Source organism: Palaemon carinicauda, chromosome 1 (assembly GCF_036898095.1).
Source record: "Palaemon carinicauda isolate YSFRI2023 chromosome 1, ASM3689809v2, whole genome shotgun sequence".
NCBI classification, from domain to species: domain Eukaryota; kingdom Metazoa; phylum Arthropoda; class Malacostraca; order Decapoda; family Palaemonidae; genus Palaemon; species Palaemon carinicauda.
The window spans coordinates 143,871,782-143,898,314 of record NC_090725.1 but is presented as its reverse complement, the minus strand read 5'-3'; the positions used below and the strand labels follow the sequence as shown (position 1 = coordinate 143,898,314).

The window sequence follows — 26,533 nt, the reverse complement described above, 5'->3', positions numbered from 1 at the left end:
TTCTGATAAAACGTTTCGATCGTATACGTTAGGGCCTCGGTGATATAGCGTAGCCGAGATCCTGACTTGAGTTAGGCGAGCCTAACGCATTTTAGTATACTTTAGTAACGTTATCCCCGTTTATCCTCTCATATCGTTTTATTAATTCAATCGGAGATAGAATATCTCCTAGAATTACTATCATAATTCGATACTCGCCTCTTTTAGAGAAATGAGGATAAACCCTTCGTTCCCTCTGAGTGCCGCCACCAGGCAGCAACCCTATCTTTCGTCTTGCCATAGAGTAGTGTACTCCGGCTTGACTGAGATAGTGTTTCTGTCCATCTTCTTTGCCGGTGAGTATCCAGGCTTTGAAATACGACAGTAACTCAGGGTATTCAGTCGTGTTGCCGGCAACGCTACCGTTGGGGGATTAGTCATTCCCCTGCCGGTTACACCGTTGCCGGCATAGGAAGCCTGGCTTCCCTAGTCCACAACTGAAAGTGGTAGTACAATTGCTGCCACCTTTCTCCCTTGTGGACTAGAAGACACGTTTTATATACGGCAATGTCTTAGGCTAAGGAATCGTTATTCCTCTGCCGCCCAAGACGGCACCGGCAAGGAAACTGTTTCCTTGATTTGCAGCCGAAAGCAGGAGGCATACCTGCCGCCTTCTTTCTATGCAAAATATAAGACCCTTTCCCTTCTCCCTCCTGTCCTTTAGTGACGGCCTAGCCGTCACAACCCCTGTGGCCAGTATTCTACAATCACTCCAGATGCCGGGCTGATTACGATGCCGGCCGGGCTCCAACAAAGGCGGTTAGATTGCCGCTTCAACCTTCCCCCTAACAGAAGCAAGACTCCGGGAAAGGTTGTGCCGGCCAGGACGGCTGCCGGTGGGAGGCCCATTACAACTTTGAGTATTCTTCAGTCCTTCCTTGGACTGCCATCCACAAACCCTGTAACCGGCAGTGCAGCCGGCAACAGATATTGTGGCTGGAGGGAAGCTAGAATTATTACATTCTCTCCCCTTCCATTTGAATCCTCATTCTGGAAAGAAGGCAGTAGAGACAGTAGTTCCTACAACCCTAATTACTGTACTAAACTATAATAATAAGGCAGTCCTTCTCTCCATTCTTTCTCTCTCTCTGTCAGCTAGTGCCGCCAGGTAATAGCCTAGCCTAGTAGTATACCGGCAGAACTACTGTATAAGATTATACAGTAGCCAGTATTCCTGCAGTATAGCAAATACAACAGTTAGAAAACTACAGTATATAACATACAGTAATATGATTTTCCAACATACTCTGTGTATCCTTTCTCAGTCCATTGTTGAGACTGCTAAGCAAATGTTGAGGTGAAGCATTCCTTCAACATTCTGATGTATCCTAGATCATCGGAACATATTTTTTACGTACAGTATAAATATTTCACTTGTGGGGGAGTTAACACTTTGTATACACTGACTACAGCTCTAAGTACTAGAGCTATTCCACCCTATATTTCCCTAATAAGTAAATTTAAAATAATATTGAGGGAGGTCACAGCAATTGCCTGGACGGGAAACACAGATATGTGTCTTTCCTATTTCCTTTCTAGCTTACTATCCTAAGCTAAAATTATAATAGTAATGATTACTATTTAATGTATGTGTATATATTTATCAGTAGGATAAATTACCCCATACTCATTTCACTCCTTCCGTACAGGAGGAGGGTAAGGTGAAGTGTGCAGTCCTGTTCTGCAACCACAAGAGTAAGAACTTTTGTGGACATACGATGTAAAGGTCTTATACCCCTGCCGCATCGTATCTGGATCCCTGCGGTTCTGGGACCCAAAAGGTCACTCCAATCGCTTGACCTTGCTGACCGACGGCTTTGTAAAAGATATCCCTGACACTACGGAGTCAAGGGATACAGCAAAGGAAACCCACCAAAGGTGAGTATCAGGCTTCCAGAAGAACTTTCAGGGACCTTACCTACCTAACAAATCTTTGAAGTGCCTACTTTTCCATCAAATACGTTTGTGCCTCAGGCACAGGTCCAGCCTCCCTTGATCCAACGGACGGTGGACATGGATATCAACAGGCACTGCAAGGCTTGGACATCCACCAAGATCGGATGTCAGAGAGGTCCATTGACACCAGACAGGACCTAATACAAGAAGGCCCTGAATAAGGAGTGGTCCTGTGGAGGATCAATTTTATTTTATTTATTTTTTTGTTTGCCAAATCTCGAGAGAGAGAGAGAGAGAGAGAGAGAGAGAGAGAGAGAGAGAGAGAGAGAGAGAGAGAGAGAGAGAGAGAGAGAGAGAGAGAGAGAGAGAGAGGAGAGAGAGAGAGAGAGAGAGAGAGAGAGGGGGGGGGGGGGGGGGTTTGCGGGTATGTATGTGTGTGTCCGCGGTGCGCGCTGCCGAACAAGTGGTAACTAACGTAATGATTGTTTGTAGTGGGAAAGACTGTTGATATAATTGAGGTTGTTTGTTTACATTTTTAGCTAGGTTACGGCGGTAATGAATGTCTTGGGCGAAAGGATTTTCTATTTGACTGTAGCAGGAGTCGGTTGTTTTTGTTCATCGACAGCAGGCTATGAAGTGATTTTTTTGTATTGGAGCTGTAATTCCTCCTTTGGACTCCTTTACACTCTTTGGAGTTAAATTTAGGCCTTGAAGGTGTTGCTTGCCTGCCTGCCTTGTATAGATGAATAGCTTGATGATGACGACCTGGACTGTACTATGAACATAGGATTGCGGATATATATACAGTATATATAGAATTTTGAGCGTTAATGACCCAGCTGTAAAATAGATTTGTTCCTTTATGATAATGATGATGACATGATGATGATGATGATGATGACCACCGCTTAAGCGATTGGACAGTCTAATTGACTGCATGTTATTGTTTGCCAGGAAGTTGTGGCAATTGGCTACAAGGTCTGTTGCCAGTGTGTGGAGTCTGTGGACGACGGTGGCCACACACGAATATTAAATATTTAAGAGGTTTCTCGTATGTTTTAGTATTAAGTTTTGATTATTTTTGCTGGGTTATAGAATGGGATTGGTGTTTAAGTATTGAGTGATTTGTTTTAGTGTTTAAGTATTTTTCGGTACTGTGTGTGGAGTAAGAGTTTTTCGGTGCTGTGTGTGGACTGTTTGTCTTGGGTTTGTAAAGTTTTCTGATTATTGGCGAGTTCTGTGCCCACACACACCGTTATACTATATAAATTTAAAAGTCTGTTATTTTTTGTCTGTTTTAGTGTTAAGTTTGTTTAATGATGTGTGATTTTTTTTTGGTTGCGGTGAATATAGTTTTAAGGTTATGGTTTGTTTTTTTGTTCCCTTCGTGCAATGGTTCAGTTTGACGTAAAGTAAGGGGAAAGTTTTTTTGTTGTGGGATAATTTGTAAGTCGGAGTGATCAAGGGTGTAGGGGTTTGTTTTTGTTAACATCCCGCCACAGTTCAACCACCCACAGAGGAAGAAGGATTTGTTTTGACGATGACTGAGGTACCTCAGCTCACTGTGCCGGCATATTAACTTATGCCGTCAACCTCTTCAACCCCAACTCCCCAACTGGCTAGACAGTTCGGCAGGAGCGAAACGCTCCTAGAGTCGATCCAGCAGATGCTGACACTGTTCCGGAAGGAACGAGAGGAGAATAAGCAAGATCTCAGAGAGGGAAAGAGAGGTATAGGGAAGGAAATGCCCTGGCGCTTCCAGGGGCTCCAGTAACCCCCTTAAAATATCTGACCTCCCTCACTGCTCTGAACCGACCCCGGGGGGGGGGGGGGGGTAGACAGAACACATGCCCAAGTTGAATAGGAAGCTTTATATCTCCTAGAAGTTGGGGCCCAATCCCGTAGAAGAGCTTCAATTATGGCCCAGCTTTCAGCGTACCCAGATTGCTTCGTGAGACTACAAGATGAACCTACATCCCGCGAGGAGGCTATACCAAAGGAAGTCATTATCCTCGAACATGACAAGGGCCAAGCTATTCTTACCAAGACCCAGAAAGGGGCCAGATATACTATCTACAAAGTCTCAGCATTGAACAAGAAGCATCCAAACATCATTGCTCCTTCCTCCTGAGCCTTCCCCCCTTTTGGGGAAAGCCCTAGACTGTGTCAGGAGAGCAGTCGAAAAGGGCAAACCCTGCCCAATCCTAGAGAAAGGCAAACCCTTATCTCTAGCTATGCCCACCTGCGAGGAGAAGTGGAAAGAGGTACATATAACCTTCTCCGCCTCAAAGTTGGATCCGGAGATAGCAGGTCAGCAGTTTAATGAGAAGCTTCCAAAGTTGCCAAACCATCCTTTGAGAAGGGAACAGGGGACTAAAGATAATCTTGCCGCCTTCCTGTCTCATCAGAACTGCTTATGAAATGTGTGCAGGACTTTAGTAATGCCCCACCCTTGTGATGGATTTGTAGGCTTTTCTCAGGTAAAAAAAAGGACCGGTAGAGATCATGTGTTCGCCACAACAACGGTGAAACACGAACACAGAAAACTGATTTCATCATGTATCTGGGGCATAGACCCTTTCCCACAGGAAGTGGTCCAAGAAGTCATTACCAAAGCCATCACGGAGAATGGGAACCTGCTCCAAAAGTGGGGCATGTCCTCAAAGAGGAAATCATCCTTGGAACTGCACAATTTCCGACCGTGACCATGATCACTGTGCCTCGAATGGTAGTCCAGACGTAAAACACCTTCTAGATGGTCTCTAATCAGCTGGTAACCAGTTACCTGTGTTTAATCCAGGCTTTGAATGGCACTTGACCACCTTTCGGCCCTACAAGATAAGGGCCCAAAAAGAGAATCCTCCGGAAATCCCCAAAGGGTGAAGGAGGACGCGGTCACGGAAACATGTCCTCAGGAACCTCTAAACGATGAGAGGTTCCAGGTAGGAGGCAGACTTTTCACTTTCGGGATCGTTGGACCTTCGATCCCTGGGTTCATAGCCAAATTGTGAATGGACTTGGTTGGAAATGGAACAAAATCCACCCCACCTTTCCAAAATTCTTTCAACACTCCCCTCCCCTTATTGGAAGAATATGCCTCAGAACTCTTGAACAAGAAGGTAATGAGGAAAGTGAAGTCCATCAAAATTCCAGGGATGGCTGTTTTATGTTCCCAAGAAAGACTCGGACAAACCCAGAGTCATTCTAGACTTGTCTCTACTTAAGTTCATCGAGAACAACAAGTTCCAGATACTTACAGTGCAACACAAAAGGACCCTTTTACCAAAAAAGGGGCGTATATAGTCTCAATAGACCTGGCAGATGCTTACTAGTACCTACCAGTCAGTCGCCCCCTCTCCCCCTACCAGGATTCTGGCTACAAAAGACAAAATTTGTCTTCACAGCCATGCCCTTTGGATTAAATATAGCCCCAAAGGTATTCACAAAGCTAACGGACACAATCGTTCGGCATCTACGCTCCGAAGGAGTACAGGTAGTAGCATACCTGGACGATAGGCGGATGCGGGCAGCATCCAAGACTACTTGTCTGCAAGCGGCCGGAAAGGTGATCCAGTTCTTGGAACACCTGGGCCTCAAAATCAGTCGCTAGAAGCCTCGCCTTTTTCCAACTCACAAGTTCAATGGTTAAGAATCCATGGGAACTTACAGTCACACCACCTCTCCATTCTATTAAAGAGGAGAGAAATAGCGGCATCTGTCAGAAGACTAATCCAACACAAGAGGATTTAAAAATGCCAACAGGAAAGAGTACTGGGCTCTCTCCGGTTCGCAGTAGTGACAGACACGGTGCTAAGAAGCACAGCCAAAGGATGAGTCAGGAGTCTGGAGAAGATATGCATCAAACGCTCGAAGAGATCGACAAGGTTGACACCAACCCGATTGCGCACGCCATTGAGGCCAGGGTCAACAAATGAGAGCCTAGCACAGACAATTTTCTTGCAACCACCACAAACATCAGTGGCGATACACACAGAAGCCTCCCTGAAAGAACGGAGAGGCCATCCGTATGAAATGAAAGGGCAAGAAATTGATCATTCCTGTTCAAAACATTTTCACACCAACATCTTGGAGGCTATGACAGTCCTCCTGACATTGAGGAGACTATCCCCTCGCAGAACAGTCAACATCAGATTGACTCTCAACAACGAGGGGATAGTAATATGTCTAATCGACAAGGCTCGAGTTCACCTCACATCAACCACGTGATGTTAGCCATCTTCCGCCTGGCAAGGAAGAATAGATGGCATTTATCAAACAGTTCACCTTCGACGGTTCCGCGACGTGACGGCGGATGCTCTATCCAGGCGAAAGCCGATAGAGACAGAATGGTCCCTAGACGCAGACTCATTCTCCTTTATTCTCGATAAAAGTCCCGGAACTGCAGATCGGCCTCTTCGCAATGAGCGACAACAAGAAACTAGTAGCCCCTTACGAGAACCTTAAGCAGAAGCAATAGACGTCATGTCTTTCAACTGGAATGGATGGAATCGAATGTATCTGCTTCCACCAGCCAATCTCCTGCTAAAAGTCCTCGACAAGATAGTATCCTGCAAAGGAACAGCTCCTGTAGTGGTCCCCAAATGGCACAAAAACAATTGACTTCCTCTAGTTCTAAAATTGAAACTGTAGCTGTTTCCTCTGCCGTACCCAGTTTTATCAAAACTGGTGCAGAAGTCGGCTGTTACATTTCATCCTTGAGAACCAACAACCTGTATCTCAGGATTTTTTCGCCCTAACAGCGAAAACAAAAGTTTGGGATCTCGAAGAATGTGACCGACTTCATTGTAGAATACAAGTCAAGTCCAACCAGGAGACAATGTGAATTGTCTTGAAAGAAAGGGGCACCCCTCATGAAAACAAGGAGACCAACAGAAATTTCAACAAGTTTCTGTTTCTCTTTCTTCTTTTACCTACTTGAACGAGGCCTGACTTCCACTACGATAACCACGTGCAAGTCGGCCCTGACTAGACCTGTTCTATACGCCTTTGAGACGGACCTCATAAGCGAAACCCTTTTTAAGGTACCAAAGCATACACTAGACCCAAGCCAACAACCCCTCTAAAGCCCATTACATGGTCGTTGGTCAAAGTCTTGCACTATGCTTCGAACCTAAACAATGAGGATTGTACTCTAAAGGAGCTAACACAAAGTCAATTTTCTGTTCGCAATAGCCTCAGGGGCTAGAGTTAATGAAATATTGGCCCTATCAGAGATGTAGGCCACATTCAGTTCACAGAAGAGGGAGAACTGAATCCTTTCCCCGATCCTACTTTTCTCGCTAAAAGTGGGCTGCCCACCAAGAGATGGGGTCCCTGGAGAATCTGCCCACTGAAGGAAGATGTCTCCCTATGCCCATTAGGGTGTCTTAAGGTCTATCTTCCTAGAACTTCAGACTTCAAGGAAGGACAGCTCTTCCGAGGCGAAACATCAGGATCAAAATCTATCCCTAAAATAACTAAGAGCAATGCTCACCTACATATTCGCAGAGCGGATCCTGACAGCTCACCCGCAGTTCATGATCCTAAGAAAATTGCTTCTTCACGGAACTTCTTTCAACACTATTCAAAGCAAGTACATAAGATAAGACATGTTGTGGTGGCGGCGGGTAGTATTGGAGAACCTGTCATCTAAGCCTGTGACGAACAGTGAACTGTTTTGGGACTTTCCAGTGCATCGGGTGCATGGGTACATTTACCCTCAAGTACAAATCACAACTATGATTAACACACTGTTCCACATAGGTGCATATCTGACCAATAACACCAGTGCCGAGTGAACGTTGCGTCACGTTGTTCATACATTTCCAAAATCTGTACAAATCAGTCCGATTTGGTTTCACATCTCTATTGAATGGCATCATTTCGATGAAATTACATATTTTTTCCGACAGGAGAAAATATGGACCCTGATGTGTTTTCAATGCCGGATCAGATTCAAACCTGATTGTAACTACAATTGATAATCTAGCTATAAAGTATAATACTAAACGTATTTGCGTCTTATTGCTGCTATCTCAGTTACAGACGAATAAAGTATACTAGTTTTAATTAAACCCTAGAAGGGCCCAACTTGAAATCAGAGTACAGATTTCTAAGGGATAAAGGGTAATCTCTAAGATTTACCGTCCGTCTCTATGGAGATAAAAACTTTGAATTCTTATAGTCGAAATCGTCACTTTCCCTGAAGGGGGCAGGAAGCCCTAAGCTAGTTCCAAGCTTAGTGGATATGACAAATAACAGTAATGTCATATATAAAGGTCTAGGAGACCATATAAGGAACTCATTCAAAGTACAGTGATACCTCTACATACGATCTTAATTCGTTCCAGAAACTACTTCGTATGTTAAAACGATCGTATGTTGGAGCAAATATTCCCATAAGAATACATGGTAATTGATTTAATTCGTTCCTCAGCCTAAAAACCCATAATAAATCCTTAATAAATGGCTACACATAATTACACAATACATTAACACAATGCCTGTATAATAAATACATATTACAAACCAAAAAAAGAATATTAATAATGAAATAATAAATAAAAACGGGTTGTAATGTAACACTTTACTTTAGCGACAGGCCAGCGCAGGTGTAGGGACTTCCACACAGGAGGAGACGGAAGATCAGCGAGGAGGTAGGGACAGTGACTTTGTACGATAGCGTGTACAATAACTTACACTAACTTACACTACTACGTGAACTTTAACTTAGCTTACTTTTTTTTTTAATTTTTATAATTTTATATTTTTTTTTACATTTTTCTTTTCTTATTTTTAATTTTCATCACTTTCACTCGATTCGGTCTTCCTTTTCTTTGCTTCACTTTCTTTTCATCATGATCACTAGACCGTTTTAGTAGAGATTTTTTAAACTATCGAGTGAAAGTTGCTTTGTACGGCTTTTAAAGATTTTTCTAAAATGCGTTAAGCAAACATCATCGAACTGCGCAACAACACGGCAAACCTGAAGTTTCTGTAGGAGATGCTTGTCGATGAAATCAACAACATGTTGATGATATGCCAACATGTTTTATTTTCGCCGTAACCAAGATTTCGCCTACCTCCTCGATCTCCTCCGACTCACTCAACTGCGCTTGGAACTCATCATGCTGCATGGCTTGCAGCTCCTTGAGTTCCTCGGTGGTGAGCTCTTTGTGATGCTCATCGACGAGTTCGGTGATGTCATCTTCATCCACCTCCAGACCCATGGACTTGCCAAGGGATACAATCTCTTCGATGTCTTCCTCGGCGGCAAGCGTAGGTTCATTCTCGGGGCCAAAACCTTCAAAATCTCTGGGAGCAACAGCATCAGGCCAAAGCTTCTTCCAAGCGGAATTCAGGGTCCGACGAGTTACTCCCTCCCAAGCCTGATCAAAGATCTTTAAGCAGTGCACGATATTGAATTGGCTCCTCCAAAATTCACGCAAAGTTAAGTTGGTGCTTTGCGTGACATTAAAGCACTGCTTAAATAAGTGCTTGGTGTACAGCTTCTTAAAATTAGAGATGATTTGCTGGTCCATGAGCTGGAGGATAGGGGTGGTATTCGGTGAAGATACAACACCTTGATGAATTTGTATTCGTCGATGATATCATCCTCGGTCCGGGGGGGTGAGCGGGTGCATTGTCCAAACAAAGCAAGCACTTCAAAGGCAAATTCCTTTCCTGAAGATACTTCTTGACAGCAGGGCCGAAAACTACGTTTACCCATTCCACAAAGATATGCCTAGTAACCCAAGCCTTAGAATTAGAACGCCATAGAACATGTAGCAGGTCTTTATTAATTCTATGTGCTTTAAATGCCCTAGGGTTTTCGGAATGGTAAACTAACAGAGGCTTAATTTTGCAGTCCCCGCTGGTGTTGGCACAAAGCGCAGAGTCAACCGATCCTTCATTGGCTTATGTCCAGGCATTTTCTTCTCTTCAGCGGCAATGTACGTTCGACTAGGCATCTTTTTCCAAAACAGACCGGTTTCATCACAGTTGAAAACCTGATGCTCTTCGTAACCTTCCTCTGCCACAATGCTTTCGAACTTTTTAACAGTCTTTAGCAGCCTTAGTGTCCGAATTCGAAGCTTCTCCATGACGAACAACTGAATGAATCCCGGTCCGTTTCCTAAATTTCTCGAACCAACCTCGAGACTCCTTGAATTACTCCGTCGTAGGATCGGCTGAACTCTCCCTTGCGTCACCCCGAGAGCGCGCCGCCTTCAAGTCACTGTAGATAGCGCTGGCCTTCTCACAAATGATCGTTTCTGTGATCTTATCGCCAACAATCTTCTTGTCTTTGATCCATATTAACAAAAGTCGTTCCATCTCTTCAAGGGTAGGGCTACGACGTTTAGAAATAATCATGATCCCCTTCGAAGGTTTCACTGATTTAATGGCTGACTTCAGTTTTATGATCGTCGAGATCGTCGACATATTCCGGCCATATTGTTTAGCCAGATCGCTAACACGTACACCTCGCTCATGCTTTTCTATGATTTCCTGCTTTAATTCTAATGAAAGCATAGACTTCCTCTTTTTCTCACCACTGCTACTAATTCCTGAACCGAAACTAAGCTTTTTAGGACCCATGATTACGGAACAGAGAAAACAACACGTGAAAAGGCAAGATAAAAAACTGTTAAAACTGAGCGAATAGAGGACAACCACACGATGCGCACGCGATGAGAGGACTGATCAAGGTGACACTCGATTGGCATCCCTTCAATGTGCTGCTGTCTAGCGGCGTCAACAACAAACTACGCTGCACGCTTTCGAGAAAATTCACGGGTAAGCGTATTGTTTACGTCGTATGTTGGAGCAACACTTCGTATGTTGAGACAGAAATTTGGTCGAATTTTACTTCGTATGTTGGAAAATTCGAATGTTGGGACAATCGTATGTAGAGGTTCCACTGTAGTACTTTCAAGTAATTCTCTGGTAAACTTCCATCAGGACGACATGGCTGAGCCCAAAAACAGATTTTGAGCAAAGCGAAAAATCTATTTTTGGGTGATATGGCCATGGCCATGTCGTCCTGATGGACCCTCCCTCCTTTCTATTAGGAGTATACAACTATGTAACAAGTCCCCAGCCAAAACTACTCTATCTGCAGCTATCCATGCTTAATTGCAACAAGGAATAGTTCGCCGGGGTGGTACCGGGAGGGGATCCACCGGGTAACCATGATAACGGCTCCCCTTCAATTTCGCCACTCTTCCCCCTCAAAGCAAAAACTCTATTCGGGGTGAAGATTTCTATGTGTCATATCAAGAAATACGTCCCCTGATATTATGCGATATCCTTAGAGTTATATTAAGGATACTCGTGCCAGGAGTTAAGAATTCTGGAGACCAGTGGTCAATTCTCTGGGAGTATCACTATAGGCAAATATCCATTAGAAAGCTGCCTAAAAGAACCTTCCTAGCAAATATCCCTTAGAAAGCTGCCTAAAGGAACCTTCCATCAGGACGACATGGCTGAGCCCAAAAAATAAAATCATTATCTAATCAATACTTGGAAAGATAGCTGTTGCTGCAAAAAGTAACCTAAACACAGATGCGTGAAGGCGTTTGTTTCTTCGCTATGATCAGAGATGAAAGTAAACAAAACAAAGGATTCCGATTTTGATGGTGTGCTTTTTGGCGTGGTTAAGAAACGCATGATATAAAATTGCCTTTATTTCCTCAATTTCAAATTTTTCAATGATTCAACATAAGCTAGTCTATACAGTGATGGTTTTGCTATTCACCAGTTGTCTTATACAACAGATATGACCTAAACTTATTAAAATTACTAATAATTTTAGGTCGTATTATAAGGGAAGTATACAGTATTTACACCTTTCCTGGTTGTAATTTTAACTTTTTCCAAGTTATTAAAACTTTTATTACCTTTTAAATGTTTTATCTATTTGTAAGAACAATTTATTAGAAAAATACACTATAGTACAGAGAAAGAAATGAAAATGGGTGGTAAATGCATTTAAACAGGCAAGTTTCTGTTTGCCATGGCCCTAATGGAATTATTCCTGCTGTGAGTTTTGAAATATGCAATTTCCATATATGCGAGGCCATTTATCGACCAAATTCTCGCATAATTTGGGACCCTACTGTATATGTATGTATGTGTGTATATATATATATATATATATATATATATATATATATATATATATATATATATATATATATATATTTAATCAACATCATCTCCTTCTATACCTATTGACGCAAAGGGCCTCGGTTGGATTTCAATAGTCGTCTGTGTCTTGAGCTTTTGTTTCAATACTTCTCCATTCATCATCTCCTACTTCGCGCTTTATAGTCCTAAGCCATGTAGGCCTGGGTCTTCCAATTCTTCAAGTGCCTTGTGGAGCCCAGTTAAACATTTGGTGAACTAATCTCTCTTGGGGAGTTAGAAGAGCATGCCCAAACCATTCATCTACCCCTCATGATCTCTTCCACATATGGTACTCGAGTAATTTCTCTTATAGTTTCATTTCTAATCCTGTCCTGCCATTTAACTCCCAATATCCTTCTGAGGGCTTTATTCTCAAATCTACTAAATCTATTGGAGATTGTTTCATTGCCATATCATGACTTATGTCCATAGAGTAACACCTATCTCACTAAACTGATATATAGTCTGATTTTTATATGAAATTTTAGGCCAATGAATCCTCTATGAGAGAGAGAGAGAGAGAGAGAGAGAGAGAGAGAGAGAGAGAGAGAGAGAGAGAGAGAGAGAGAGAGAGAGAGATCTTCATTTATGATTAAATTATGATAAATAACCTTGTTTTTTGTTTATTAATATCCAAAAAGAAACATAAAATTCATAATAATCATGATTTACGAATACTGTCTGTAAAAATACAGAGAAAAACTTTGAATGCCATTTCTCAAAACTATATTTATTGACCTTCAAATTCTATCTTCTCCCTTGGTATTAAAGATATGCCAGAGAAGAAAAGACAATTTCAACATCTCGCTAACATAGATAAGAAAATTTGCTCTAACAAGAGTTCAGAAGTGGGTAATATCAGCAATATTAGCAGAATTAGTGGAGGAGAGAGATGATGAATGAGCAACCGTCTCACATAAAGCAGCAAGATATTGAGCATATGGATCTTAATTTATGATTAAAGTATGATAAATGACATTATTTTTGCTTATTAATATAAAAAAGGACATAAAATTCATAATAATCATGATTTATTAATATTGTCTTTGTAAAAATACAAAGAAAAACTTTGAATGCCTGTATCTCAAAACTATAATTATTGACTTTCAAATTCTATCTCCTCCCTTAATTTTAAAGATATGGCATTGAAATTTGGTATATACCTAGAGGCATTATAAAACAATAAAATAAGAGCTCCTTTTCCCAATTTTTTTTTGTTTCTTAGTTTTTTCCCTGATTTATAGGGTTTATTTCTTACCATAATGAAAAAACACTTTAAGAATAAAATCATTTTATTGGAGGTCTACTGTACATCAGGTCTATAAGGGGTAGTAATCCCAGGTCTTCATATTAAGTATCAATGGAGGAGATAGAATTTGAAAAACACTCATTTTCAAGATAAATCGCCCTGGCATCGCAAACCCGAAGGTCAGAGGCAAATATCCTATGAAGTTTGGAGATGTCCTAAGTCACCTTATTAAGTGGTATGAATGTCAAAGTCCTGTCCTTAAAAAACGGCATTAACCAGCCAGCCCCCTTAAATGCGATAGAAAATAAAGCAAATTTTTGAAAAATTTATTCTGTAATCAGTAATAAAACAAATAAACATGGATATGTAGGTTATTATAGAGTATGTGAAATAGTATATCCAATGGTGACAATCTCGTATATAGCTTGAGAGAGGGTTGGCTGCCTCGTAGTGAAGTGATTAATTGCAGCCGGGACTTATTTTGGGGGAAGGTTTATTCCTATATGAATACAAATCATCATTCTTTACTATAGGAGACATCCTTATGATGGAGGAAATCCCCATTCTAACTGGCTGGAAAGCTAACCCAGGAATCTCAAGCTTAGCACTAGATGGCTGATGGTAATTATGGTCTGTGCAAAGTAGAGGGAGAAGAGATTTTAGCTGTACTTCACTGTGTTGAACTCAAAATTAAAGAGTAACTGCTAACAAAAAGTAATAAGTTTGATTGGTTCATCACAATTCCCCTCATAAGAAACGTGGGGAACAGACTCAAAGGTGTTTCATACACCCTGCAGCTGAAGCAAAATGAGCTTACCTATCTCAGATCGAGTCTAGCTGGTGAGTATTATGATGCTGTATCCCAAGAAAAGGGAAGTTTGATATGAAAAGAAGGCCAGTCACTCTCCACTTTCATCCCAAACTAAAATGATCTACAGATACTGTTCCTGTTAAGGAGCAAAAGCTAAACCACCTACTGAGCAGTTACTATAGGACCTAGAGTAAAGGTGTCCATCCTCCTGTGCGTGACATCCCTCAGGTAATGGGCAGTTAAGGTGGTCTGTCTCTTCCAGAACCCTGCCCTAGAAGCCCATGACAGAAAGTTCCTCTTGAAGACCAAGGAGGCTGCAATGTCTCTGATGTCATATGCCTTCATACAAGTTTTCCTTGCTGAGGATTCCAGGAAATGGGAAATAACTCCCCTCAACCAGAAGGAGATAGAGACTTTCTTCTTGGTTCTCCCAGTGGTAAAAAATAGGTTCTGCAGGCGAGGTTTGGCCATCCTGGTAAAGTTAAGATAGCTCCTCAATGCTCTAACAGGACACAATAGGAGCTGATCATGATCATCCGTTACCTCCCAAAGACAAGATATCTCAAAAGATAAACCAAGGGATGAAGCCCAGAGAGATCTCCCTCCACCACCTTGACTGGATAATGTCAAAGGATAACCCATGCAGTTCACTACTGCTTGGCAAACACCAAGGCAAGAAGGAACACCATCTTCAAAGGGCTCAGAACTCTAACGACATTCCAAGCTCGTGGGCTAACCTCGACAAGAGGACAAGACTGCTCAAAGCTCCGTATGAACAAAGAGATCTCTTCCAAAGATGAAAGATTTACTCGGGTCAAGGCTGAGCGATAGCCTTAAACCAAAGAAACAGAAGAGATTTTCTCCTTACGAAGTAAAACACGAAGTCCATAATTACAGTTAAAGTGGCTTCGAGAGGATGGATACTCCTCCTACGGCACCAACCACAGAAGACAGCCTCCTTGGCTTGGTAGACAGAAGCCACAGATTTTTTGAGGAATCCAGACTTCTGTCAAGCAATCCCTCGAGAAAATTCTCCCTTAAGGAGGAGACGCTGGATAACCTCTACACGAGAAGCTGCAGGGATTGTACTGAGCTGAGGAAAATCCTGGCATGAGGCTGCTTTGGCAGATGAGTAAGTCACGGGAGCTCCCTGGGAAACTCCACTAGTAGCTGCAGATCTGAAACCACTTACAGTGTGGCCACATCGGGGCTATCATGGTTATGGAGAATCTTGGAGTTTCCTTAACCCTGTTGAGAACTCTTCTCAGAAGGAAGAAGGGCAGAAAAGCATAGGTGTCTAACCCGTCCCATAGATGTTGAAAAGTGTCTTTGAATGTTGCTGCAGGATCCAGGACTGGAGAGCAGTACACAGGAAGCTTTGCATTGTGAGATGGTGAAAAGGTTGATGCTTGGAGAGTTCCACAAAGTCATTACCCTATCGCTATCTAATTAATCAAAACCCATCCTCCCCCAATGATCTGAGACCTACTCAGCTGATCCTCTATAATGTTCCCTCTGCCTGGGATGAAACAGGCTGAGAGAGAGAGAGCACTGTCCTCTGTTCATTGAAGAATTTCTACTACCAGCTGGCACAGCTGATGAAAAACTGTGCCTCCATGTTAGCAGATATAAGACACTACAGTGTTGTTGTTCTTCATCAGCACCACCGAGTGCCCCTGGAATAGATGGCGACAATGCTATACTGCTTACTTCGCCACTTTCAATTCAACAAGGATTTACCCGGAGTAGGGGCACAGGCACTGGTAGTCTGGCTGTACTTGAGGTATGAGGTTGGGGGTGTGAAAACAAAACAGCCCTCTGTATCACAAAGTCCTGCATTTCCTTCAGCCAGTTCTCTGTCGCAGTAGAGATGGTATTCTATGGAAAGAGAGATGGGTGCTCCAACAATGCATTCCTCAGATTCATGTGCTGCCTTCCTATCCTCTTGTGGAATCTGGCAGTGACTGCGTCTAGGCGCTTCAAAACCTATTTTGCCCTTTGGGATGTCAGCTGGAACTTAAGGTATTCCATTGCCTTGGCTCTTGAAAGGGTGATACTCATCAGGGCCTTCTTCTTCTTCATCTTAGGGTTTGAAAGCTCCTCTGTGCTGGCCAGGTAGGCCACTGTACCTAACTAGCTGTCGATCCCGGAAGCAGCCTGAAGAGCATTCATTGTGGTCGACTCACTGATAGAAGCTTCTGCCTGGCTAAAGGACACTGGAATGGAGGAAAGCCTACCTGAAGAACAACGAAAATTGAGCTTCGCTACTCCTGGATCTTGGGGAAAAGGTGAAGGATTGACATCAAACACTCAGTAATACTTCCTTTGCTTAGGCATGGGGCTAAGAATCAGGAAAAAAGAGCTTGAAGATCTCAGGGACTTCCTCTCCTGGGAAACCTCGCCCCTTCTCTTCTTAAACACGTCCTTTGCAAAACTAGTGCAGGAGAGTTCCAATCTGGCTTTGGCACCAGGAGGAGAGTTGCACAACAAGTCAAAGACGATCCTTCCTCCTTTCAGGGAAGAAGGCTGCGCTTTCACCAGCCAGATGACTGACTGAATAGTATTCTTCATCTTTAGACAAAGGAACTTAGGGTCCTTAAAGTCACCAGCTGAAACCTTTAACTCTCCTACCGCTCTCAACCTAATTGAGTTTGTCAACATGGGAATTTTGGCTATCCTGGTTCTGAGAAGAAGCCTGTGGAGGCGATGGTCTGCTGCTTGGGTACTCCACCCTGAAAACCTAGTCACTCCTGGAGTCTGGGATCGTTGTGTGGCGCTGACTTCCTCTTAGCCTTAAAGGTACCAGAGGGGTGATACGTTATTTTTTAACTACAGTTTTGGGATTCATATAGTTTGATTGTTTTTAAAACAGTGACTTTTTTCCAGTTTTACTCGAATTGAGTGAATAGGTTTTTAATTTTTTGTAGATAGTCGTTGACTTACAACTGTTCAACTTTACGACCAATTTTTCACTGAGATGACATCATAAGTCTGTCAGAACTAGTGCACTAATAGGACGACAATTTCCTTAAATGTAATCTATTTTCTTGTATAAAAATTAATTAATTTCTCTTGGTAAGTTAATATTTTCATTTAGCATTACAGAAATATACAGTATTCATTGTAAATACCAAAAAAAAATTAAGAAAATTTATATCTGTCGAGTTCATACTGTATCATAAGTCTGGTGACTTCATATATCTGGCAAAACTGAGGAAAACAAATGGGCAAATCGATTGATTTCCTTTCAATAGGCTATCAATTAATGTATTCCCTTAATTGAAATATTGAGTAATGATACAAAGTATTTCATGGGTGTATCAGTTGTTATGTGTACTACGTAGCATAAATTTGACTCTACAACTAAGACAGAATATCATATTTTATGCATTCCATATTCTTTGCTTCATCTCTGATAGTAGATACATATTTATCTAATGAAAGTACACTAAGAAAAATATTTTCTTCTAGTACAGTGGAACCTCTACATATGATTGTCCCAACATACGAATTTTCCAACATACGAAGTAAAATTCGACCAAATTTCTGTCTCAACATACGAAGTGTTGCTCCAACATACGACGTAAACAATACGCTTACCCGTGGAATTTTCTCGAAATCATGCAGCGTACTTTGTTGTTGACGCCGCTAGACGGCAGCACATCGGAGGGAGGCCAATCGAGCGTCACCTTGATCAGTCCTCTCATCGCGTGCGCATCGTGTGGTTGTCCTCTATTCGCTCAGTTTTAACAGTTTTTATCTTGCCTTTTCACGTGTTGTTTTCTGTGTTCCGTAATCATGGGTCCTAAAAAGCTTAGTTTCGGTTTAGGAAGTAGTAGCAGTGGTGAGAAAAAGAGGAATTCTATGCTTTCATTAGAATTAAAGCAGGAAATCATAGAAAAGCATGAGCGAGGTGTACGTGTTAGCGATCTGGCTAAACAATATGGCCGGAATATGTCGACGATCTCGACGATCATAAAACAGAAGTCAGCCATTATATCAGTGAAACCTTCGAAGGGGATCACGATTATTTCTAAACGTCGTATCCCTACCCTTGAAGAGATGGAACGACTTTTGTTAATATGGATCAAAGACAAGGAGATTGTTGGCGATAAGATCACGGAAACGATCATTTGTGAGAAGGCCAGCGCTATCTACAGTGACTTGAAGGCGGCGCGCTCTCGGGGTGACGCAAGGGAGAGTTCAGCCGATCCTACGACGTAGGAATTCAAGGCGTCTCGAGGTTGGTTCGAGAAATTTAGGAAACTGACCGGGATTCATTCAGTTGTTCGTCATGGAGAAGCTTAGAGTTCGGACACTAAGGCTGCTAAAGACTTTGTTAAATAGTTCGAAAGCATAGTGGCAGAGGAAGGTTACGTAGAGCAGCAGGTTTTCAACTGTGATGAAACCGGTCTGTTTTGGAAAAAGATGCCTAGTCGAACGTACATTGCCGCTGAAGAGAAGAAAATGCCTGGACATAAGCCAATGAAGGATCGGTTGACTCTTGCACTTTGTGCCAATGCCAGCGGGGACTGCAAAATTAAGCCTCTGTTAGTTTACCATTCCGAAAACCCTAGGGCATTTAAAGCATATAGAATTAATAAAGACCTGCTACATGTTCTATGGCGTTCTAATTCCAAGGCTTGGGTTACTAGGCATATCTTTGTGGAATGGGTAAACGTAGTTTTCGGCCCTGCTGTCAAGAAGTATCTTCAGGAAAGGAATTTGCCTTTGAAGTGCTTGCTTTGTTTGGACAATGCACCCGCTCACCCCCCCCCCGGACTCGAAGATGATATCATCGACGAATACAAATTCATCAAGGTGTTGTATCTTCCACCGAATATCACCCCTATCCTTCAGCCCATGGACCAGCAAGTCATCTCTAATTTTAAGAAGCTGTACACCAAGCACTTATTTAAGCAGTGCTTTAATGTCACACAAAGCACCAACTTAACTTTGCGTGAATTTTGGAGGAGCCACTTCAATATTGTGCACTGCTTAAAGATCATTGATCAGGCTTGGGAGGGAGTAACTCGTCGGACCCTGAATTCCGCTTGGAAGAAGCTTTGGCCTGATGCTGTTGCTCCCAGAGATTTTGAAGGTTTTGGCCCCGAGAATGAACCTACGCTTGCCGCCGAGGAAGACATCGAAGAGATTGTATCCCTTGGCAAGTCCATGGGTCTGGAGGTGGATGAAGATGACATCACCGAACTCGTCGATGAGCATCATAAAGAGCTCACCACCGAGGAACTCAAGGAGCTGCAAGCCATGCAGCATGATGAGTTCCAAGCGCAGTTGAGTGAGTCAGAGGAGATCGAGGAGGTAGGCGAAATCTTAGGTACGGCGGAAATAAAACAGATGTTGGCATATCATCAACATGTTGTTGATTTCATCGACAAGCATCACCCACAGAAACTTCAGGTTTGCCGTGTTGTTGCGCAGTTCGATGATGTTTGCTTAACTCATTTTAGAAAAATCCTAAAAAGCCGTACAAAGCAACTTTCACTCGATAGTTTCTTTAAAAAATCTCTACTAAAACGGTCTAGTGATCATGATGAAAAGAAAGTGAAGCAAAGAAAAGGAAGACCGAATAGAGTGAAAGTGATGAAAATTAAAAGTAAGAAAAGAAAAATGTAAAAAAAAAAATATAAAATTATAAAAATGAAAAAAAAAAATAAGCTAAGTTAAGTTAAAGTTCACGTAGTAGTGTAAGTTATCGTACACGTTATCGTACAAAGTCACTGTCCCTACCTCCTCGCTGATCTTCCGTCTCCTCCAGCGTAGAAGTCCCTACACCTGCGCTGGCCTGTCGCTAGGGTAAAGTGTTACATTACAACCCGTTTTTTATTTATTATTTCATATTATTATTCTTTTTTTTCATTTGTAATATGTATTTATTATACAGACATTGTATTAATGTATTGTGTAATTATGTGTAGCCATTTATTAAGGATTTATTATGGGTTTTTAGGCTGAGGAACAACTGAATGAATCCCGGTCAGTTTCCTAAATTTCTCGAACCAACCTCGAGACGCCTTGAATTCCTCCGTCGTAGGATCGGCTGAACTCTCCCCCGCGTCACCCCGAGAGCGCGCCGCCTTCAAGTCACTGTAGATAGCGCTGGCCTTCTCACAAATGATCGTTTCCGTGATCTTATCGCCAACAATCTCCTTGTCTTTGATCCATATTAACAAAAATCGTTCCATCTCTTCAAGGGTAGGGCTACGACGTTTAGAAATAATCGTGATCCCCTTCGAAGGTTTCACTGATTTAATGGCTGACTTCTGTTTTATGATCGTCGAGATCGTCGACATATTCCGGCCATATTGTTTAGCCAGATCGCTAATACGTACACCTCGCTCATGCTTTTCTATGATTTCCTGCTTTAATTCTAATGAAAGCATAGACTTCCTCTTCTTCTCACCACTGCTACTACTTCCTGAACCGAAACTAAGCTTTTTAGGACCCATGATTACCGAACACAGAAAACAACACGTGAAAAGGCAAGATAAAAACTGTTAAAACTGAGCGAATAGAGGACAACCACACGATGCGCACGCGATGAGAGGACTGATCAAGGTGACGCTCGATTGGCGTCCCTCCGATGTGCTGCCGTCTAGCGGCGTCAACAACAAAGTACGCTGCACGCTTTCGAGAAAATTCCACGGGTAAGCGTATTGTTTACGTCGTATGTTGGAGCAACACTTCGTATGTTGAGACAGAAATTTGGTCAAATTTTACTTCGTATGTTGGGACAATCGTATGTAGAGGTTCCACTGTATAAGATTATACTAAGCATATCATATGATGTTAAGTTAATCTTTCCAAACTAATGCGTAATTGGAAAGAAATCATTCGGTGATTGAAATACAAACAAAATAGCTGTATTTTGTTTGGTTATTGTGGCTATATGCATTTATGCAATAACTATAACGTAACTAACGATACTTTTATCATCTATCATTATCTTTTAATTTTCTAAGCCATTGAAGTATATGTGATAAATATTATTAATGGGTTACTATAGATGTCGGATCACTGGGCATGAGACGATGATTAGGAATTGTGCCATTTTTCAAGATGTTGCATACAACATATAAAATAAAATAAAGAATATACAATACACATAGTTAATCTTAAATTGTACTATATACATAAAGTATTGTACAGTACAGAATTACAGTAATGTTGTTGATTGTAAATGTATGGTACATGTGAAGCGAGTCAAGTTGTCCAAATGAAAACAGCTTTACTCTGGGGATAGTATATTACAGTAATATACACTACAGTATCAGCGAGTGTTATACAGTATTACGAGACAGGATCAACTATACTATGAAAGAAATAAAGTAAAAACAATATTAGGCAGTATTTTGTGGGTTAATTATCTGAGCGTAAGCAAAGGCAGCGAGTTGTTAGGTTAGGAATTATTCTACACTAGGACGGCCCGCTTTTGCGATTTTTCTCTTATTGTGCCTGTCTCTGTAACCTAATCATCGCAAAAAATGAGAGCTAACTGTTTAAAGCTTTTTAAATTTTTATAATGTTTAAAACTGAAGCAGTAGAAAGAACTTGAAATTAGACATTCCTTTTACGAAAAATGTGTTGCAAGGTTATTTCTACTTACCTTATCTGATAATGCTCTTACGTAATAGCTAGTAAGCTTCTGGCCCCATATCTTATAAAAGATATATTATCCCTTCTTATGATATACTAAATGAATAAAAGCTTAAGGGGGTGATTTCATAGTATCAATCACATGACTTCACAACACGTGTTTTTACAGAACACTATCACATTTCTTTGTGAAAGCTTTTCATTGACAATGGAATAAGGGCATGCTTAACAGAACACTTCTTCTTAATCATGGTTGAAGTTGTATATATATACTGTATATATAATATATATATATATATATATATATATATATATATATATATATATATATCTATCTATCTATCTATTTATCTATCTATCTATCTATCTATCTATATATATATATATATATATATATATATATATATATATTTACATATATAATTTTAAAAAAACCTGAATAAAAATGGAGCTCTAGAAAAACTTAAAACGTAATAACTGCACAAATGGTTTAACACACTAAATTTTTAAACAAAGGTTAGCTACTAATTGGACCACATGTAGCTCACACACACCGTTATTGTTGCCTAGCATATTGTACAAAAAACAATAAAATATGAATAAAAATAGTTTTTTCTAACAAAGTAACAATATCAGTGGTCGCTACGGCTGAGATAAGGAAATCTGGAGTGTATGTGTGTGAATAAAGTTGCCTTCAATACCGTATAAGGAAGCTTCTAAATGACTTAATCTTTCATCTAGCAATGAAACCGACCTTTTACAGAGCATAAAATGGCTGTGACTATATATGGCTATTTTCTAGGGCACCGATACCCTTAAGGTGGGAACAGGCGCACAAGATGAGGACACAGGTCTTACCCTCGGGTCTTGTGGTTTGGCGGTGAGAGGGGAAGGGACAAACTGGATGTTTTTCCGAGAATATGATGGGAACTAACCTGTTAGAATGTATCAGAGAAATCTCCCTAGGGGATAAGAAGCCCCTGTGCGTACAAGGCCTGGCATCTCCACGGGGTGATGGAACAGGGACTTGATTCCTACGACGCTTACAGGAACAAGGCCTAGCCTTAAAGGTGCCCGGCAAAAGAAAACGCAGAGGTGGGCTGGGAAGGATTTGGAGTGCTCGTCTCTTGCAAACAGATGACCAAAGAGGGTTGATGGGGCAGAGACCCATCTGAACAGTCTGGAGAAGCAGGGTTAAGGGGTAGCTTACCTCTACCTTCTTTCCCTATTGCAAGTGAAGGTTCTGGCTCCCCTGAACAGTGATATATAAGTGAGGGGGAAAGACTCCAAGAAGGGCGTCAGGGTTGCATGTCTGAAGGTTGCAAACGACGAAAGCTCTCTTATAATCACCTCGATTGTATGAGAGCACAGAGCATAGAGCAAAGGGCAGAAGGAGATGTTGAGTAATAATGAAGCAGTCGTGAGAGCTAGGTGTAGTAGGAACATAATAGCAAAGGTGTACGCTGAGCTGAGGGTGCAACGGAAGTGTCAGAAAAGCAAAATTCTGCCTTCTTTGAAGGCCGCACGGGACTACTGTACAAGAGGTAGAGTTGTAGTGAGGTAAATTGCTAGTAAGTGAGGTCTTACTACCCAAAAGTCTAACAAGCAAAGGTCTTCAGGAGGATGGGCGAGCAGGCAAAGGAATGGGCAGCGAGCATCTGGTAGGAAATATAAAAGGTCTCGTAGAGGACGTAGAAGATCGTCAACAAGAGAATGATCCTAGATCTCCCACCAAAGTGGATTAACCATGTCCAGGAGGAGAGAAAGCCTCGTGGGAAGGCACTGAAAAGCTGCAAGGATGTCTCGGGAAACACTGAGTAAGAAGAGCAGAAGCCGACTAATGAGACGGAGACTCAAGCAGGTGACGACCTGTGGAGGCACGAACGGGATCAAGAGTAGCCTGCTGTGAAGACCAAATTGAGGCGGGGTCCTGCCGATGTTTCGTCTCCATAAAAACAATGGAACCTCTCTGACAGGGAGCCTGTAATGCACAGCAAAGGTCACAGCAACTGAAGGGCACCTGGCCTCTGTATTAAAAAAAAAAAAAATCAAGGCTCTGTTCCAAACCTTTCTTTGGTTGTAACCCTAACTTCAGACTTAGCCTGGAGTAGCAACCCTATTTGCAATAATAAATCCAACCATTTCATATTACAGCTATACATACTTACAAAATGTTTACGAGCTTTCATTATTATATTTCAGCTTATATATTTACAAGCACACTGAATTTCAATAATTTCAAATGGGAATAAAATCAGTTATACGTACTTGTAGAATGTTTACGAGCTTTCATTATTATATTTCAGCTTATAATTACAAGCACACTGAATTTCAATACATTTCAAACAGGAATAAAAAAAGTTAAAAAAGAAAAAACCTTATTTGCATATTCATTTGCACAAAAAGTAAGTTTTTCTTCTATGGCTACCAATAACATTTTAATGCTTTGCTGATAAATATAACCGATTTACAAAATCAATACAATGAATTACACAAAAAAGAGGCTAGTGTAAGAATTTAATAATATACTTTGGGAATTAGCAGTGACCACATTAAAGACAAAAATTACAACAACTCAAAGTTTTCTGTGGCTACCTTGAAACTGCTTAATTTTGTGCAAGAGGTTTTCAAATCTGGGCTTTGTATTATTAGGGCACACTGCAAATCATGCTGGGGTTCCAGTCGATTTCTTGCTTTTGTCTTAATAAAAATAAACAAGTGTGAATTATTAATATGCATTTTTGTAAGACCCCCTAGCGATCCTAATTTGGGTGGCGACCCTGGGGTTGGGAGCCATTGAATTAGGGGAACCAACCAGAGGAGGAAGCAACGTCGTCTCACTACGGGAAATGGCAGAGACCCCCTGACCTTGAGCTTCTCCACAAGTCAGCTGACCATCACTCCTACCCAACCGCACTCCAGAGGAAAATGGAAGGGAAGAGTCTGAAGGGAGAGTTCGGGGAGTAGTAGTTGGCCTTGCCTTCTTTCAGACTTCGAGAAAGACCCTGAAGGCAAAGAATCACTTTTTGCCTTTTTCTTCTTCCTCCTGACAAACAACGCCTAATGGGATGATGGTCACTCCCTACAAGCATACGTGCCCTTGGCAAGACCGGCATATCCAATGAGGTTCTACCTCAGTGTTGCTCATGAAGGTCCACAGGGTTTACGCAGGATACTAGGACACACCGGCATGATCACACAATCAGTAAACGCACACAGTTGGAGTAAAAAGGAAAAGTTAACGCAGAAAGCATAAATTGCCAAAAACTCCCAGCCAACAGGAACAAGTAACTACCCGGCCGGTTGTTTACACCTCACTAAAAGTTTAAATGTTGTATTCAAGCCTTTGCTGTTATTCTACCACTATATTAAAGAATGATGGTTTGTATTTGTATAGGAACAAATATAAAATACATGTACCAAATGCCCACGAGTAAGATGATGCTAGCACAATATATTTTTGTTAGTGTACGGGTACTCCTAATTTAACGACGGGTTCTGTTACAGCAAGAAACCCATCATTAAGCTATTTTGTCGTTAAGCGAATACAGTACATAGTAAGTCTCTCTAATGTCAACATTATGTCAATAACTATTCTTCATATTCAAACTATATTAACTGTACTTAGCTGAAATAAATAGCTATATTTACTATGCATTATTACAGTCAATAACTTTGACTTTAAGAATGAAATTAACATTACTATACTGTATCGTTAAATAGGGTGAGCAATTCCCTGCTTCTTGTCAGTGAAAGAAATGTAAATAAAAACAAGAAATTTTATCTGATCAGCTGATCTCAATCTCTCTTTATCTCCCACTTTCCAACAATACATACATATAGCAGAAGAAACCAATATCTTTGCTTCCACTATCAAAAGTTGTGCAAAAGTTGGCTGATTATATGAATTGTCTAAAGGTGGAGACGTGTCATTATAGTCATCATCCCCACTTGAATCAACTAACTTAGTTTTCCCTAAACTAACAGGAAGTTTCCTTTAGCGCTTTGACCCGTTAACTTGATCGGCAACCACTGAAAAACTTTCACATGAGGGACGGCGAGGGAAACGCACTTTCCAAAACATTTTTTAAATCACAGTATTGCCAGCATGATATACCAAGGGAATGCACATAATTAACTAAAAAAATCATTTGCATGCATACTCCATGCAGTTTTTGCTAAGAAAACTGGGGGAAAACATCTCAATTCTCAGTTATAAGCAAACAATCTACAGAAGTTATGATCAATACTGCACAAATGAAGAAATTGAAGTGACAAAGACTGGCATATCAGTTACCATTCATGCTAGATTATTCCTTCCTTTACAAAGGGCATGTGTTTATTGAAGAGATAGAAAATGGACAAATTCTAATTATTTTTTCAATTCTAAGGGTAAAGGTGGATAAAACCGAGCTTCTGAAGAATAAACAATATGAACATCAGGAGAGTTTCATAAAAGTATCAAGACTACACAAAATCTCAAATTTACCTTACCTGAACTGGGAGGAGAGACCATGCATTTCTGGATCTAACAGCCCTTTCACAAAGATCCCCATCTGCTATACTAGCAGATGTTTTTGCCAACTGCTCTAAGGTCTTTTGCCGATTACCCCTGTAATCCAAAATATAATGGTTACTATATCAAGCTCAGAGCATATAAAACTTAATTTTACAATACAGAAAAACCAGATGTCTAACACCAAAATTATCTAAATAATTCTAGTAGGTATAGT

The 26,533-nt window shown here is 41.2% G+C and overlaps 1 protein-coding gene across 1 annotated transcript in view; it reads right to left on the bottom strand.

The window, feature by feature from the left end:
- Nucleotides 1-26,533, bottom strand: part of Gnf1 (germ line transcription factor 1) — a 315,450-nt gene that overhangs the window by 44,968 nt on the left and 243,949 nt on the right. The window contains exon 14 of the mRNA XM_068385704.1: nt 26,295-26,412. Within this exon, the coding sequence (XP_068241805.1) occupies nt 26,295-26,412 (118 nt within the window). The remainder of the gene's footprint in view (nt 1-26,294; nt 26,413-26,533) is intronic.